Source organism: Diabrotica virgifera, chromosome 1 (assembly GCF_917563875.1).
Source record: "Diabrotica virgifera virgifera chromosome 1, PGI_DIABVI_V3a".
NCBI lineage: Eukaryota > Metazoa > Arthropoda > Insecta > Coleoptera > Chrysomelidae > Diabrotica > Diabrotica virgifera.
Genome location: NC_065443.1, coordinates 234,737,013 through 234,756,553, shown reverse-complemented (window position 1 = coordinate 234,756,553; position 19,541 = coordinate 234,737,013). Strand labels below are relative to the sequence as shown.

The following is a 19,541-nucleotide window of genomic DNA, read 5'->3' as shown; positions in this document are numbered from 1 at the left end:
CTCAGGTACAATTCGACCAACACCGAACTATTGGATTCCCATTCTGAGTCACATTCCACCGCCTAAACTAAGAAGAAGTCATTCTCTTCTCAGAGAATATCGAAAAATCGAGGCTAACCATCAACTACCCATCCACCATGATAAGCTTGATATCGAAATGAAAAGACTGCGCTCCAGATATCCCCCATTGTTAAGGGCCACCTCCCTACATCAGGAACATTTCGACCTCACCAACGCTTGGAGAAGACAATGGGAGAGCGACTCACCACAGGAATCACACCAAATGGCCTGTATCGATCAGAAACCGCCAGGCTTTGAACTGCCCCGCAATACATGGACGGCGCTGAACAGAATAAGGACAGGGACCGGTAGATGTGCTGACAGCTTGCATAGATGGGGAAAGGCCCTTACTCCTGAGTGTGATTGTGGTGCGCAACGGCAGACCATCCGCCACATTATTGAGGAATGCCCCCGAAGGCGATACCCTGGAGTTTTCGATGAGTTCCTGAATGCGACCGAAAATGTATTAATTACAAGGATTATAGGACACAATAAAATACCAGGAGAAAGAAGGACACTCGAGTTATTCCTATTATTTAAACTGTACGACACAAAAAAAACAGAAAACTACAGAGGCTAATAACTACGCTGTTACAACTAAAATTTTGCAAGAATGAATAAATAAACTCATAAACTTAGCAAACGAGCGAGAAGGTGTCCGTACGAGAAGATTAGGTATTATACACATTAGGTATCATACGGATACACTACTGGTTATAATCAGCATACAGTAGACATGAATTCCTAGATTTTATCGAAGAAAGCATTTGACGGAGCAATACTTAAGATGCAATAAATCTTTCGTGTAATAGAGGGAAACCGCTGGAGATTATAAAATATAATTGAAAAGGTCTGTCAAAACAACAAGATAGAAGTCAAAAAGATGGACAACCCGCAGAACCTATAGGTACTACATGCAATAGAATACTAGCAGGATTCACTAAGCTGTATGCTCTTCAATCTAATCATAAATGAAGTCATAAATATCGATATCACAAAATGAAGATAACCTTAGATGTATAGATAGATAGTTCACAGATTTAACACAAAAGAATTGAACATCATGATTTCAACTCAAAACTAGAACAATAATAATCAGTAAAGAACCAATAAGCATTTAGCATTTAACCCGGCAGCAGCCGTGCTCACTTCTGTAACGTGAACAGTCGCGTGTTCGATTTTATCTCACAATACGAATTTAAATACGAATTTACAACAAATTTTTATTTTATAGTATTTTTATTTACTTGCTATGTTAGAAATATTATTTCTAACAATTATTAAAGCTAATTGGCTCTCCCCAAAGCCACAAATTCCACAAAAAGAAGAAGAAGAAAAAAACCTACGCATTACTACACCCTTCCTCGAGGCACTTACGAGTGGAAAGTTATGTTGCAAAAATTTTCATCAAGTTATCGCGAAAAAGGATAGAATGTCAGATTTTTTCTAACGGCGCGACTGCTCGCGGGTTAACAACCAACGGAAATAAAGTATCAATGTACAGCTTTGCAGACGTTCAAAAATGACTAAGATATTAAGTACAAAGAGAAAATAATATATTAACATGACACATTAGCATTGAGATGAAATTCAAGAATTTGTAAGAGAATTACATTGGAATGGCACAATCACATCAGTAGATTGGCGGGCACAAGAGTTAATAGCAATGGACAAATAAAGTTATGTTTTATCATTCATTTCATACAGGGTGATTCATTAAGAATGGCCAATCCCTGAATTGTAGATTTTAGACTTCAAAATATTAAGATTTAACCCAAATCACTTAAATAAAATTTGGCTCGTTACTGAGTTACAGGATGTTTTTTTTTTAAATGTAATAAATATTGTTACTTAGTACTTTAAAACTATTTCACATATCCTTGACATACTTCGGAGGAAGTCTAGGTACTATCTGCTTTACTAAATTATGCTAAATAAAAATTTCTGGCTACTACCAGATGCAAACTACAGGGAACAGTGAATGGTTGACCCTTCCCAAACTCTACGCTACTGACGGAATTGCTATTTTAGCGCAATTTTTAGATTCTTTAATACTTTCTATGTAAATAATATACCCTTCATTCGTAACGACAAAGTCATTAGTTTTCGAGATATTTGAAGTTGAAAATGAAACGGCACAACTATTTTGATTACTTAATGCATTGCGTCCCTTTATTTTTATCTTCAAATATCTCAAAAACTAATAACTGTATGGTTACGAATGAATAGTATATTATTCATATGGCAAGTATTGAAGAATCTAAAAATTATGCTAAAATAGCAATTTCGTCACTGGAGTAGAATTTGAGAAGGGTCAACCATTTACTTTACTTTGTCGTACGCCTCTGGTAGTAGCTAGAAATGTTTAACATAATTTAGTAAGGTGTACAATGCCTAAATTTTTAAATCAAACATCCTGTAACTCAGTAAGGAGCCACATTTTATTTAAGTGATTTTAAATCAATATTAACTATTTGTAACCAGTAGTCTAAAAGTATTCGACATAATATTCTTATCAGACTTGTCAGAAAGTGTAGGTACTGTACAACTTAGTAAATTGTGTTTAATAAACCTTTCTGGTTAGTACCAGAGGCGTACGACAGGAAAAAGTGAAGGATTGACCCTTCCCACATTCTACGTCACTGGCGGAAGTACTATTTTAGCACAATTTTTCGATTCTCCAATATATTCTATGTAAAAAATATACTGTTCATTCGTAACGATAAAATCATTAGTTTTCGAGACATTTGAAGCTTAAAATGAAGGGGCACAATCACAATACATTAATCAAAATAGCTTGTCCGTTTCATTTTCAACTTCAAATATCTCGAAAACTAATGACTTTATCGTTACGAATGAAGAGTTATATTATTTGCATAAAGAGTATTAGTGAATCTAAATATTGTGCTAAAATAGCAATTCGGCCAGTGGTGTAGAATTTGGGAAGGATCAACCATTTACTATTCCCTGTCGTACGCCTCTGGTAGTAGATACAAACGTTTGTTTATCATGTCAGTATAGTAGTACACACTACCTAGTAGAAAGTACCTAGTAGAAAGTACCTATACTTTCTGCCACGTACGTAATTTGAGTTAACTCTTAATATATTGAGGTCTAGAGTCTGCAACTGAGAGATTGGACATTCGAATGAATCACCCTGTATAGTGTATAGTGGAGAAGACCAACAGATATATACTCTAAATTCCTAAGTTATGAAAAACCTTTTGGTAACAAACGAAAACTAACATTTCCAGTATGTTGTCAGTTTTCTTATATATATTTTTTTACAGATTATTCAGTTTATTCAGAAGTTTATTCAGAAATATCAATTTTTCTGATACTGAGTAGTAAATGGTGTTTAAAAGAAAGTTAGGTATTGTAATTTTAAAAAAATTCTATAGTTTTATTCGGATTTATCCTCTGTGAAAACAAACTGAACATTTATTCTTCCAAGCCTGACCTAGGTGGTCATATGGTGTCGCGGTGTATAGCTACGGTAGTGAGCAACTAAATTTGAATTAGGTTTGTACATCATACGTCATGTCGCCGTAGCCCACGGTCGTCATGGTGACCACTGCCCACCAGAACGCGTCTGGGATAGACTTGAAGAAGGAATTCTCGGAACCGGCTTCTGCGAAGTAGACAGCACTAGAGAACAGCACGACACCTGTAAGGAGGAGGATAGGTCAGTAGTGCTGCTTAAAATCATAGAGTACCTCATATCTCCGTAGCCTACTGTCGTCATTGTGACTACCGCCCACCAAAACGCATCCGGTATGGATTTGAAGAATGATTGCTCGGTGCCAGCTTCCGCGAAGTAGACTATGCTGCTGAAGAGCACCACACCTAAAACAGAAGGAGACAAAACGGCCGCCAGAGGCCACGGAGAATAAACCATCAGTTTCAGTTTCATAAAATTCCAGACAAAAATATTTAAATGTTGAATATGTTGCCTATGCGAGTGCATTTCAGTTTTTGGGTAAAGTAAAATAACTGAAAAGACTTACAATTACTTTATTCCACCACAGACGACTGTTTTTGTTTACTATAACTTACTACGCATCATCAGGTCTCCTGTACACCCAAATTAAATGCTGAAGTTACAATAACGAGTGTAAAGGTCTTGCCTGGTACAAAATATAAAATAATTATGCCATTATAGTCCAGGGTAATAAGGTTTTTCCCATGACACTCGAGCAGCCAGGGTACTGAAGCGTTTTATCGATAGGTAATAGCTATAAGAGCAAATTGTAACTATTTCCTGCGTAGGACCTGGCGGCCATTTCTATTTATAAACAATTAAGTGTCAAAAAATGACATTTTTCCCTTTTTTTTCAAATCAATGGAAAACAGTAAAACTTACGGTTTTTTTAGTACAAATATCTTTGAGATTATGGAAAAAACTTTAAAATGACGTATTACAAAGTTTGATATTCTCATTTATTGTTAACATAGTTGCGAAAAAAGGTCGGAATTGCAAAAAAAATAATTTCGCAATATCTATTGTAAAAATTAGTATAAAGCTTTGAAATTTTTGTCATATAAGGGTTCTTTGGTGCTTAATATGTGATAAAAATTTCAAAGCGATTCATTCAATTGTTTAAATTTTATTCAAATTGTTTTTCCCAGAGAGCATTTTTTTGCAATAACATAAGTCAGAAAAACATGACGTTAGAACCATTCCACAGGTGTCAAATGAAAGAGCATGAGCTATATTTTCAACTTGGTTTAAAAAAAGCGAATAAAACATACATTTATTAGTAATAAATAATTATGCAAAAGTATCATAAATCTTTCCTTATAAACTTTTTATTTTGTTATATAAGAAATTATATATATTTATTACAATTTTTTATCAATTATGATATAAATAACATTACTTGGTAGTTGTGCACTTAAAACAGGGTAAAAAAGTTAATTTTTTTTGGAAAAAGTTATACAAAAAGTTTATAAGGAAAGATTTACGATACTTTTGCATAATTATTTATTACTAATAAATGCATGTTTTATTCGCTTTTTTTAAACCAAGTTGAAAACATAGCTCATGCTCTTTCATTTGACACCTGTGGAATGGTTCTAATGTCATGTTTTTCTGACTTATGTTATTGCAAAATAAATGCTCTCTGGGATAAACAATTTGAATAAAATTTAAACAATTGAATGAATCGCTTTGAAATTTTTATCACATATTAAGCACCAAAGAACCCTTATATGACAAAAATTTCAAAGCTTTATACTATTTTTTACAATGGATATTGCGAAATTATTTTTTTTTGCAATTCCGACCTTTTTCGCAATTATGTTAACAATAAATGAGTATATCAAACTTTGTAATACGTCATTTTAAAGTTTTTTTCATAATCTCAAAGATATTTGTACTAAAAAAACCGTAAGTTTCACTGTTTTCCATTGATTTGAAAAAAAAGGGAAAAATGTCATTTGTTGACACTTAATTGTTTATAAATAAAAATGGCCGCCAGATCCTACCATAGAGTTAAATATTAGCATAGAGAGAGTGTCATTCAGAGCGAAGTGACGACACCATCTTTTTTATTTGGATTAGTGCTGTTTCACTCTTACGCATAGTAAAGCTGCTACAGTTGTCCTCCTCTTCCGTGCCTATATTCACACTGAATGTCATTATAGATTCTCGATACAATGTGTTAGAAGGAGATGCAGCAAACCAGTCCCCTGAGATCTTGTCGTCAGGAAGCGCGGAAGGTAGGCTCCCTCTATGTTAATATATACCTCTATGGATCCTACGCAGGAAATAGTTACAATTTTTTCCTATTCGCTCCGAGCGTTAACAAAGTGTCAAAGCAAAATCGACCGACCTGCTCATGGTGGCGGTTTTTTGAAATTTTATAAGGACGCTTTGTGTATGTTTAAATGAGACATTTAAAAAAATGTCGTGTCACGCTAGTGATATTATGTATTAATATAAACAGAAAATAAAAACGCACTATGAATTCTTCACTTTCCAATATTGATTATCAGTTTGATTTTGTATGCATAACCTCACTATCGCAGTTTATGTCAATAAATATTTATTAACGAAAAAGAAAATATTTTGTTGCACTATAAATTACAGTATAAATTAATAACTAATGAATTCTAACAATTGTATTCGGTTATTATCACTACAAAATAAAATATTCAAGTTTAACAAAATAATCCCATAAGACTCAATGTTAAAACGTCCTTACAAAATCTGACAGCGTATCACGTGACTGTACGTAGAGGGGAGACGCACGGAGCCAATAGGTATTACTTGTCGAAAAAACGCTTCAATACCCTGGCTGCTCGAGTGTCACGAACGGGGTATATTTTTGTCTTATTACCCTGGCCTATTATTATAATATGTGTACCGTTGTTGTACACATAACAAAGTTTTTACATATATGCCAATACAAGGAATATTCTTAAATGTATGCAACATCATACTTATAGCTCCGTTATGGCTAGCTGGGAACTGGTGGTCGTCGGCACATCTTAACTGCACTAATTCGACTCATTCAGCGAAGACTGTACTAACTCATTTTTTTAAGTTCTCGAATAAAGCAAGATAAAGTTTTGATTAATGCAAAAAATCAGGGGTTTTTATTTACTAAATTGTTTTTATATGTTATCCATTGTGTTTACCGTATTGTTCTATTTGTTCTTTTGAACATGTGAATTTTTTTTCTTTATATGGTTTTTGAATTAGTTAGTACAGTATCCGCTGGAAAAAATCGGGAAAATCCTGGATAGTACATCCTGGATACTTATTAATACTTATAAAATGCACCTTCTATTCACATGTATTATTTTTATCTAATAGAAATTTATACGCTGTACAACTTTTATAACGTAAACAATGTTGTTCATGTAGGCGTACTTTACTTAACCTTAAAATGCGAAAACTATTCTAACTCACGAGACAATGACGCTTCCGTTCGGAATGCCGAGGAAGACTATACTAACTTTGATTATGCTTTGATTGAGATGGGAGATAGGATAGTTTTCGTGGGATAATGTAAAGATATACAAGTTAGTACAATATCGAAGTGCAAAATTGGTTGCCTAAACGTGAACAAATTAACATACAGTGTGTCAATTTTAAAACTTACAATGGGCTATATCTCACGAACAAAAGCTGATATCGAAAAATGCTTGAAACCGTTTCTAGGAAAGTACGGGGGAACTAAAATGACATGAAAGAGAACTCACCCCCATCAACCCCCTAGGCCTTACCCACCACAAGCAAAAAATTTTAAATTGCAAACCCCTACTTGTGATACATCATTTAAAAAGCTATAAAAAATGCTATCCAATGGTATAAATAATAATTATACAGGGTGTTAATATCAGGTGGCTTACTATGACTTTTATATTTGTAATGCTATCTCCCTGACTATTATTTTAAATGATAAATGTCCGTCGGTACATTTTTTTGTATAAAAACTTAATTTGCCGTTTTTGCAAAACAAGTTAAAAACATCTATTTTTGGTTTCTGTCAGATTCAATAATTTTTGGTTTATTTGAGACCTTTAAATGTCATAAGTTTTCATCATTTGTACGATCGGTACTGTCATTAAGCTGTAGTTGTCACGATGGTTTAGGTTTACAGTATACCTGAACGCGTGGAGATCATTTTCATATTTGCGTCCCAGAACCAGTGTTATTTACGAACAGCTCAAATATTTAATGAAAGGCATCCGGACAAAAATTTCAATCACGTGTACGTCTGCGATTTAGTTAAAAAGTTTAGAGAAACGGGATCAGTGCAAAATAAAAAAAGGGATGCCCCAAGATTACTGAATGAAGCATCCCAAATTGAGGTCCTTGGAAATTTTGCAATAGAGCCTACTGCATCAACACGTCAAGTATCTGCAATGACAGGACTTTCACATGAGTCGGTTCGAAAGGTGTTGAAACTACATAAGTTTCACCCGTACAAAACACAAATTATTCAAGAACTAGGCGATGATGATCCAGACCGACGAATTGAGTTTTGTGAACTCATGACTGAAAGAATTCGCGTTGAACCGAGATTGTTAAAAAATATTTGTTTCACTGATGAATGTACTTTTATGCTGAATGGTAATGTAAATAAACAAAACTGTCGGTATTGGAGTGATGTGAACCCGCATCGATTCAGAGAAGGTCACACTCAATATCCTAAAAAATTGAAAGTTTGGGCAGGAATATTAGGCGATGCTATAATTGGCCCCTTGTTCATACCAGGCAATTTAAGTGGCGACGTTTATCTCGATATGCTGGAAAACACCATCGAACCTTTAATTGTGCATGAATTAGAGAACCAAATGGACAACCAAGGCAACCTAGCTCTAGACGAAGATTTGCTGCACTTCCAACAAGATGGAGCACCTCATCACTATGCAGCTCCAGTTAGGCACTGGTTAAATTATCCGAACTAGTTAATTATCCGAACAAATGGATTGGAAGGAGAGGTCCTATTGATTGGCCACCGAGATCACCAGACTTACCGCCACCTGACTTTTTTCTATGAAGTTACCTTAAGTCAGTTGTTTATAAAACTCAACCTGCGTCACTTGAGGAATTGCGAGAAAGAATTACGCAAGCATGTCGCGCTATTACAAGAACAACATTTGCCACAGTTCGTGCAGAATTTGAAAATAGGCTGTATTATTGTTTAGAAAATAACGGACGCCACTTTGAACATTTATTTAATTGACATTTTTAACAAATTTGTAGTTCAACAAAAACCTAATTAAATTTTTCATTAAAGCCAAAGTTTCACAATTATTGCTTCACCCTGTATAATTATTATTTATACCATTGTATATAGGGGGTTGATGGAGGTGAGTTCTCTTTCATGTCATTTTAGTTCCCCCTTACTATCCTAGAAACGGTTTCAAGCGTTTTTCGATATCAGCTTTTGGTCGTGAGATATAGCCCATTGTAAGTTTTAAAATTGGCACACTGTAGAACTTTGTTCGTTGACAAGCATCACGGTTATCTAATTTTTCAGGGGTATAAATCAAAAACGCCAAAAGTTGAGTTAGTACAACAGTCTTCGTTGGACGAGTCGAATTGACAAATATTGGGAAAGTGCTTGAGGAAAAGAGTAATGTTACTAAACCAGTATTAGAAAAAATAATTATTGATGTGATTGTTTGTTAAAGAATAAAAATTGTGATGTTTTATTATAAAAATTATTTATATTTATTGAAGAGATATATTTTTGAAGTTACACTTCTTTACGATCGAGAGTAAAATTTTATAATGCCGGGAGCATGCGCACACAGACAGTATGTATTTCGTTGCTAATCTTTCAAGATATGTATGTATCAGCGCTGTCAGTGCAAATAAGTCATATTATATCATACAGGGTGTCTGCGTAACTTGGAACCATATGGGAAACTTTTTTAATATCAATTTTACGAAAAAAAGTTATTCTTTATAAAGTGCTCTGCATAGTCTAAAACCTAAGATGCAATCATCAGATATCAAATTTTGTCAACAGTATACGAGGTATGTCAAAAAATATAAATTTCGCCCAAAAATATAAAATAAAAATAAAAATAAAAATAAAAATAAAATATAAATAAAAATAAAATATAAATTTCGCGAAATATTTCAAAATATCAAAAAATTTTATTATGAAAAGTTATTTGTAATTAAAAACCATCAAATATGAAATAACAGCCTTCTACTTGAAAAAAAAATTTTCTGAAATTTTCCTAAATTACCGATTCCGAATAACTTTTTTTCCTAAAATTATTAATAAAAGAGTTATGACATGTCTATCAAATAAAAATGATGTTCGGAATCAATTAGGAAAATTTCAGAATTTTTTTTTAAGTAGAAGGCTGTTATTGCATATTTGAATATGGTTTTTAATTACAAATAACTTTTCATAATAAAATTTTTTGATATTTTTAAACATAGAGGTAGTTTGCTCTTGAGCGAAATTCATATTTTTTGACATACCTCGTATACTGTTGACAAAATTTGATATCTAATGATTGCATCTTAGGTTTTAGACTATGCAGAGCACTTTATAAAGAATGACTTTTTTCGTAAAATTGATATTAAAAAAGTTTCCCATATGGTTCCAAATTACGCAGACACCCTGTATAAAAGAATATATTAGTGTTCTTAGTAAATGTATTATTTATTCTAATTCTTGTGTCTTTGGATTTGTCTTCCTCGGGAATAAGATATTTTATAATAATAGTTAGTATATTTAAAGTATTTTTGTATACTTCACTTGGTCAGGATGTATGAGAAATCTTGTAACCTGTCAAACCAAAAGGGATATAGCTCAGTGGTAGAGCGTGTGACCGGAGATCAAGAGGTCCCGGGGTCAAATCCCGGACGATTCATATTTTTTTTTATATTTTTGGTATCGTTTTAATAAAAAAAATTTAAAAGTGGTAGGTAAAGAAAGTTAGTTTAATATTTAAATAAAATACAAATAACCTGTTTTAGTATATTAATTTCGTTGAAACCATAATAATAGAAGTATAACTTCTTACGTGCGTACAAAGTACACACACATTCTTTTTTTAAATGTGTGTACAATAGGAAGGAAATTTTGAATGTAAAGTAGGATGTGCAATTTATCCAATGTATAAATATTGGTTGGAATATTTTCTAAACTAAGAAAGAATTTAGGTATTAGTGGTAAAAAATTTCAAATGTGATGTCAAATAATAAAATCAGATGTTTTTTCAAACACAGCTAACGGACCTAAAGATCAGATGTAGGTAGGTCTTTTTCGTTTAGGGCCTTACTGTGGAGTCGGATTATAAAACAAATAAAATAGCTTAAAATACAATGGGGCCCACTAAAGAATTGACAACACACACAAGACACATTTACTTTAAAATCTTTTGTAAGTAGTGCAATACATTCTATATTAGTTTTGGGGAGGAATTTGGCTAAAACTACGTTAATATTTTTTTGAGATTAGTTGATGATTTGAGGTATTGTACTTTAAGGGCTGCCAAAGTCCGAAAATTGAATTTTTTCAGTTTTTTGGGTTATAATTGAAAATTATTCTCTGAAATCTTCTCTTTCCAACAGTATATAACACATTATAGTATAAAGTATTCATGGTTACAAAACTATTTGTTGTCTGAACGTCTGCACTCAACTTGCCGTGTATCGGTAGCTTTATAGCCTATTAGAGTATTTTATGTATTTGCGATTTCCCGAATACTACGTTTTTAGCTTTTGATGTCAGATGTCTCTGGTTCCTTAAATGATAGAAGGTCCAAATTTTTACAGTAATTGTAGATAGATAATATCTAGTTTCTCGTATATTTTTATTGAATAATATACAAAAACAAGTAAAATAAAAAATAAAATGTAAACTTTTTGAGTGTTTTGTGTAAGAGTATTTTAAAAATTTTAAAATAAATGTTTCTTTCGCTCTAACTTTACAAAAATCTACTCGAGTCTAAACAATAAATGTAGTTTCAAAATAAAATAAAAATTAGGTCTCTAAGTCCTTTGGTTACAGGGCTATATGACATAATGTTAACATTTTCGTTAAATGGGACTTTGGGTGCCCTTAAGTTATTTTAAAATATTTTCAATTATTTATTTTATAATCTAACCTTAACCAAAAAGACCTAAATCTGACCTTTATTAGGTTCCTTACTTGAATTTTAAAAAACATCTGATTTATTTATTTGACAACAGATTTCAAGTTTTTCACCTCCAATACCTTTCTAAATCCTTTCTTAATTAAGGCAATATTCCAACCAATATTTGTATATAGGTATTGGATAAATTGCACATTCTAGTTAACATTCAAGATTTCCTTCTTATTCTAAATAATTACACTGCTGTCGGTTCTCAATAAATAATTTAAAAAAATAACACACATTTAAAAAATATATCCCTTTAATAAATATAAATAATTTTTAAAATTTAACATCACAATTTTTATTCTTTAACAAATAATCACATCAATTATTCTGTTTTTTCTAATAATTGTTTGGTAACATTACTCTTCTCATCAAGAACTTTACCATTTTTTGTCAATTAGTGCAATTAAGTCGATGACCACCAGTTCCCAGCTAGCCATAACGGAGCTATAAGTATGATGTCACATACATTTAAGAATATGCCTTGTATCAGCATGTAAGTAAAACTTATTAAAATTGTACACCATTACAACTGTACACATATAATATTGGTATAGTTAATTTAAGTATTGGCATAATAATTAATTTATATTTTGTACCAGATAGCCCCCTTATACGAGCTATTGGTATTTCAGCATTTCATTTTGCTGTAGCGGAGACCTGATGATTAGGGTGAATCGAAAAAATAAAAGTTGGAAAAGTTATATCTAATAGCGTTGAAAAATTCCTAGGGTGATTTTTTTAGCATATTAGTATTTTTATTTTTTTTTTCTAAGCGAATTTTCTGCCCCCAACGACCTTGAATTTTATTAAATATCTGATTTTTATGGAAATTTCAATTTATATTATTTCGAATAAAATATGTGCTAACTCGATCTAAGATCAATTAAAGAAGACTTAAAATGTTGTCAACTACAAATTTAAACGATATTTAAAGTGTTATTTGTTTTTTCAGTCTCCCCAACCCCTTTGAAATGTCCCGCTTTGTGAGTCCGTGCGTGTAATTTTCACTTATGTTTGGTTGTAAGCCTTACTTTGTTATTATTGTTGTTTGTAAATGAAAGATTTTTAAAATAGATAAACGAGGAACTTGGGGAATAAAATCAAGATATGCTGTGGACCGCCCCATTTTTGCGCAACCACTAAATATACCTGAAAATGTTTTACCGAAATACAAACAAGCCATGAAGTTTTGTGGTTGCAAGAGGATTAAAAACTCAGCAAGAAAGAGCCAGAATTTTCTGGTTTTGCCGAACAAGTTGCAATTAAATTGAAGTAAATATGGAAAAAGGCTTTAATTCCAATAATTTAACACACAAGAATTATTCAGCTTTTAAAAGCATATCATGACAAATATTATATGAAACTTATGAAACCATTTAAGAGCAGGCAAATCAGCGAATTTTACAAAAATAAATTTCAATGCTTCAATAACAAAAGTAAAACTACACGTTTCGATCTTGCAGCATGCAAATGTGACACTCTGATTAATTGTCTTCGTAGCAAATCTCAAAAAGTGCCTCTGGATGAGCGCGAATTTCTACTAAATCAAAGAGTTCCCAGAAAAACGGTGATAAGCTCGATTGATAGAGAAAAAAAATATATATAATCAGAGAGAATAATGGTAAAAGAAAAAAGTTACCTACGCAAAGAAAAAACTTTAGCTCAAGTAAAAAACAGTACCAAGTTTTATGGTCAATCGATCGTGGAAGAACAGATAACACTTGTGCATGGGCCAGGGTGCAAATATTTCGGATATGGGTATCCACTGCCTGGTATATCAGAAAGTATCAAATCCAGCTATTGCATGTGACGAAACAGTCGTAAATACGGCCTTAAGGGTGATGTAATACGGCTGTTAGAAGAACATCTTAAAAAACCGCTTCAGTGGTTTGTATGTCTGCGACATTCAAATGATCTATCCCTTGGACATCAAAAGAAGTTTTCCAGTGACTAAATCAAAAAACGTGAGTCTTCAAATTTTCTCCTATAAAAATTTTGATTCAAACGACTACTTTGAGTTAATTAACTAACAAGAATATCACCTTAGAGAACCACCTATATTCTCTAGATTTTCGAGTGACAATCTGCGAGATTTTATTAAGAATCTTAACTTAGACCCTTTTATTGTTGAGATTGAGAAATATCACTGCCACAAACAATGTGTAGAACGATGTGTCAAGCTTGTGACATAAGATTCTCTAGCAGTTTGTGGAGCGTATTCGAGGGATGGATTTATAAAAATTCGAATTGATTCCAGAAAAACTATGCCTCACTTTAATGTGAAATCGGAAGACATCTTCGAATAGAATGCTTTTACCATATTTTTCTGTAATATTTATATTACCTCAGGATGTGGGTGAAAAAACGTGATATAATTCAGGAATTTTTGAACCCTATCAGGTGTTGTAAAGGACGATGCCAGGAATAACTTCTATTAAAATGTGACCAAAAATATTGTGAGCTTTTTTTTATCGCGATTTTCATTTGTTAAATTTGCAATTTTTAAAGATTTTTAATTTTTTAAAACTTATTAAAAAATTTTGACCGAAAACAAATTAATAATATTACCATTATAATATACAGTCTATTTACCACAGTATTTGTTTTTCTTGATAAACTTTTATATGTGAAATCTCATTTCTGAAGAAATAATATTATAAAAATGATACATATACAGTGCTAGTCAAAAGTCCGTACCCCCCTCGTATCTTTTGAACGGTTATACCTATAATAGTGAAATTTGGAGGGAGGAAATAAACGGACGTGAGCTTCTTAACTATTCATGACAGGTGACGTAATAGTGACAGATGACGTTACAGAGCCACTGTGACCGATAATTTTAAATGGGACCTTATGGCAAGTTATACTTCTTTTGAAAGCTATTTAAAATACCTATTCAGTCATACTAATTTTTTTGGGTTTAGGTTGATTTTGATTTTGGTGAATAAATTAAATAAATATAATATTGTAGTTTCGAATTTAATTAATAAAATTTCAAATGTTCGCCTATGGATTTTTTGTCAAAAAAGTTGACGTTTTTTAATTCTCTAGTAGTTTTTACGTCAACGTCAACCTGTTTGACAAGTAATCATAGGCGGAATTTTGAATTTTTATTAATTAAATGCGAAACTACAATTTTATATTTATTTCATTTATTCATCAAAATTAGCTTAAACTCAAAAAAAATTAGTATGACTGAATAGGTATTTTCAATACCTTTCAAACGAGGTATCACTTGCCATAAGGTCCCATTTAAAATTATCGGTCACAGTGGCTCTGTAACGTCATCTGTCACTATTACGTCACCTGTCATGCCTAGTTAAGAAGCTTACGTCCGTTTATTTTCTCCCTCCAAATTTCACTATTATAGCTATAACTGTTCAAAAGATACGAGGGGGTACGGACTTTTGACTAGCACTGTATATGAAATATATAACTACATTTTTAATTTTTTCATTGTTATATAAATATAATAATAATAATGTTACTTCTTATTATACAATATAAAACTTTTTCTTCTTGTAGTGACTATCCGTTTTGGATGTTGGCGACCATAATGGCAATTTGGCAAACCCCATTTGGAAACTGAAAACCAGGAAGGCGAAGGATTACCTTGCTAGAAAATTTACGTTCGTCGTTCAACACAACAACTACAAATTTTTTTATAGCAGCAGTACCGATTTAGTGTGCAAGTACAGATTGCCATGATGGTCGCCAACATCCAAAACGGATAGTCACTACAAGAAGAAAAAGTTTTATATTGTATAATAAGAAGTAACATTATCATTATTATATTTATATAACAATGAAAAAATTAAAAATATAGTTATATATTTCATATAATATGTATTATTTTTGTAATATTATTTCTTCAGAAATAAGATTTCACATATAAAAGTTTATCAAGAAAAACAAATACAGTGGTAAAGAGACTGTATATTATATAGACCAGTGCAAATAGCAAAAAAACAATAAAAAATTAATAGCAGGATGAGACCAATTCCAAATTAAAGTACACATATTAGATAACATGTGGAACATTTTTCACCAAATCTGGATGAGGGGAACATGGGTTGGGGGAGCTCTTTTAGGGGTGAAAACGGTTAATTACGATTTGCGGCAAAACGGCACATCCTATCGAAAAAAGTTAAATCGCAAAGTTGTAGGCTATAAGAAGATCTACAACTTTTGTAAATAAGCATTTTTCAGATAACCTCAAAATATCCGAGAAAATTGGAAAATTCGATGTTTTTGATTTTATTTTTTTCTCACTGAAAAAAAAAATACTTTTTTTACCAAATATGGTGAAAACTTACCTCTTTATGTCCCAAACACGCTGTAATTTTTTTGTATAAAAATATTTTTTAAAACTCTTGTTTTTTATGTTTAAGGGAAAATGTAAGCATTTTTTCAATTGAAAAATCTCCCGAAATTTTTTTAGCTTTTTTAAAGAAGTTGGCATTTTTTTTTGTTTATTGAAACCTCTATTTTCTGATGGTGTAAAAAAATATATACGTTACTGTGGAAAATTTTGTCACAAAAGGCAAAAATCGGAAATTTATTTTCAACCCCTCACCATTTTCAGATTCTCAGACGTAATATAAGTTGCATAGCGAGTAGGTGCAGCCCAGCCAGACGCCGCGCCGCGGCCATTATGTGTACCATGATGACACATACAGTGAATCAAACGTACTTGTTAAACATAATTTTGTGAAAAGAATTTAGTGACAAATTTATTTATTTTAAAGGAAATTGTGGAATCTACATAAAAAGGTAAATACTACCTGTGTCTTATTCTCAATTAATCAATGAAATATTATCATTTTCTTTCATAAATAGTATGACTAAGATAACCTGAATTTTTTTTATTTTTATAACTAACAAATTTTTAATAATAATTTAATACAATATATTTCAAAATAAAATTAGAAATAGGTACTTCAGTACAATATTAACAAACAATAATTTCTTTCTTTTGCACAAGCAAATTTAGTTTTACTCAAAGAGAAAATTATAAAATCATGATTTTGTATTTGTAGATTATCACTATGGATATGGAAGAATCTGTTTGTATAATCTGCAATGAGGCAGATAATAAGCAGTTGTATAAAATAAAAGAAAATGCTTTGAAACGTTTAGTGGAGTCTGGTAAAAAAAGATTTGACAGTAGACACAAAAAATTTGCAAATATGACATCAGCTTTTATTCATAAAAGTTGTCAGAAAAATTATAATGATGATGCTCTAATAACTAAATACCTTGATTCATGGCAAATAAAAGCAATGGAAGGAAAACAAGTTAATAAAGACGTTCTTACTTTTGATTATAAATCTAAATGCTTTTTGTGCGGTGTGCCTATCCGTAAGTTTCAAAAAGAAAAAGTGAGATATGTTCAAAATAAGGAGACAACAGAAAATTTATTAAAACATATTAAAGAACAAAGAAATGTGATTGACGTTGACAAAAACATTTTAGCTCGTTTGAAAAATGTACCTAATTTAGTTGAAGTACAAGCGTGTTATCACAAGGATTGTATAGGTAATTTTTATAGGAGAAGTGACAGAAAGTTTGAATTAATGAATATAATGACATTATGGATGACAAACCAACGCCAAATGAAGAAAATGTACACGAAGATCATGATGGTCTAGAAGATTTAGAGGAAACTGCAGAATCTGTAAGCATTACCGAATTTGATGAAGAAATGCCATCAAAGAAGCAAAAAGTTAATTAATTGATGAAAAATTGGTCATTAAAATTATAATAATTACTTTCTTTTGTATTAAATAAACTTTTTCGTTAAAAAAGTTGTTCCGACTTTTAATTTGGTTCCTGAGAAAAAAGTTAAAAAAAAAATGTAGTTTATAGGTAAGTAGGCCGACTTTAAAAAAAATATATAGTTTTAAAGCTTTTAAGCACTAAAAGTTTAAAAATAACTTTTAAAATTAAAGCTAGTAATATTTTATTTTTAAATTTTTAGTGCTTTAAAAGCGTGTTTTTTATTTTTTTTATTTATTCACAAAATTAAAAATCACAGACAATGGCATTAGTGTAGTAAATTTTTAACAGAGGTTCGTTGGGTCCTGCTCGCCATGCAACTTATATTACGTCTGAGAATCTGAAAATGGTGAGAGGTTGAAAATAAATTTCCGATTTTTGCCTTTTGTGACAAAATTTTCCACAGTAACGTATATATTTTTTTACACCATCAGAAAATAGAGGTTTCAATAAACAAAAAAAATGCCAACTTCTTTAAAAAAGCTAAAAAAATTTCGGGAGATTTTTCAATTGAAAGAATGCTTACATTTTCCCTTAAACATAAAAAACAAGAGTTTTAAAAAATATTTTTATACAAAAAAATTACAGCGTGTTTTGGACATAGGTAAGTTTCCACCATATTTGGTAAAAAAAAGTATTTTTTTTTCAGTGAGAAAAAAAAATAAAATCAAAAACATCGAATTTTCCGATTTTCTCGGATATTTTGAGGTTATCTGAAAAATGTTTATTTACAAAAGTTGTAGATCTTTTTATTACCTACAACTTTTCGATTTAACTTTTTTCGATCAGATGTGCCGTTTTATCGCAAATCGTAATTAACCGTTTTCACCCCTAAAAACGCTCCCCCATCCCATGTTCCCCTCATCCAGATTTGGTGAAAAATGTTCCACATGTTATCTAATACGTGTACTTTCATTTGGAATTGGTCTCATCCTGCTATTAATTTTTTATTTTTTTGGTCCATTTTAGAGCTATCTGCACTGGTCTAATAATGGTAATATTATTAAATTGTTTTCGGTCAAAGTTTAATACAAGTTACGAAAAAAATTTCCGAGCTCGCGGATTTGAAGCGAGCCGTGCGATTTGCAAAATTCGGCCGCTCGCAAAAGTACTGATTTTAAAAATAATTTTTAATAATTAAATGTAACTATATTTTATAATAATTTTTATTTTAAGATAATATAAGTCTTTCTTTAGTCAATGACTGTAAAATAATTTCCTAATTGTTATAAATAAAGGCACTACGATTTAAGAAAAAAGAAACAATTATCTCGGCTTCAGTTGGTTGTAGAAAATTTTAATTTTTTTACAAATCTTCGTTTGATCTTCATCAACAATAATCTGTAAGTTAGAAACTCATAGGATGTACAGGGCCGCTTCAGCTCTAAATGTTTATAACGAAATTTGCCCCCTTATTTTCAAACCCAACATTTAGCTCGGCTTCAGTTGGTCGTAGAAATTTTTTATTCTTTTACAAATCTTCGTTTCGTCTTCATCAACAATAATCTGTAAGTTAAAAACTCACAGGATATACAGGGCCGCTTCAGCTCTAAATGGTTTTAACGAAATTTGCCCCCTTATTTGCAAACCCAAATATTAGAGTTTTAAAAATGTTTTACAAATTTATTTACATCAGAATATGAAAACATAACTCTTTAGAAGGAGACTGGATGTTTCACCAACTCTCTACGATTTTTTTTTTTCAAAAAGTTATAGCCTTCGACATTTGACCTCGTGGGATAAACAATTTATAATATCTAAGCAAAAAATTCGTTAATCCGGCCTTACAATTTTTTTTTGTGTTTGGAATTGAAAGGTCTTTATTTTAAAGCTTTAAAAAATGAAAAAAAATTATTTGTACAATAAATAACGCAATTGTAAGAAACGGCCATTGTGGACATTTCGCCGGCTGTTTTGCAATAACTAATAAACGAAATTAAACTTACCATAGCTCAAATTGTAGGTTTTTTAATTTACTACAACTTTCTATTAAAAAGTCTTTCTCTATAATCAATATCCTAAGCTGCAAAATTAAAAACCTTTAAAAATTGCAAATTTAACAAATGAAAATCGCA

The 19,541-nt window shown here is 31.4% G+C and overlaps 1 protein-coding gene across 4 annotated transcripts in view; it reads right to left on the bottom strand.

The window, feature by feature from the left end:
• The window catches only part of LOC114333205 (potassium voltage-gated channel protein Shaker), a 935,813-nt gene that overhangs the window by 237,063 nt on the left and 679,209 nt on the right, over nucleotides 1-19,541 (bottom strand). For 2 of the 4 annotated variants that reach the window (XM_028283062.2, XM_028283077.2), the window contains exon 5: nucleotides 3,777-3,906. The exons of 1 other annotated variant lie outside the window; for it this stretch is intronic. In XM_028283062.2, coding sequence (XP_028138863.1) covers nucleotides 3,777-3,906 — 130 coding nt within the window. Of the gene's footprint in view, nucleotides 1-3,597; nucleotides 3,728-3,776; nucleotides 3,907-19,541 lie in introns of all 4 variants that reach the window. One more of the 4 variants, XM_028283068.2, reaches the window with a different exon arrangement.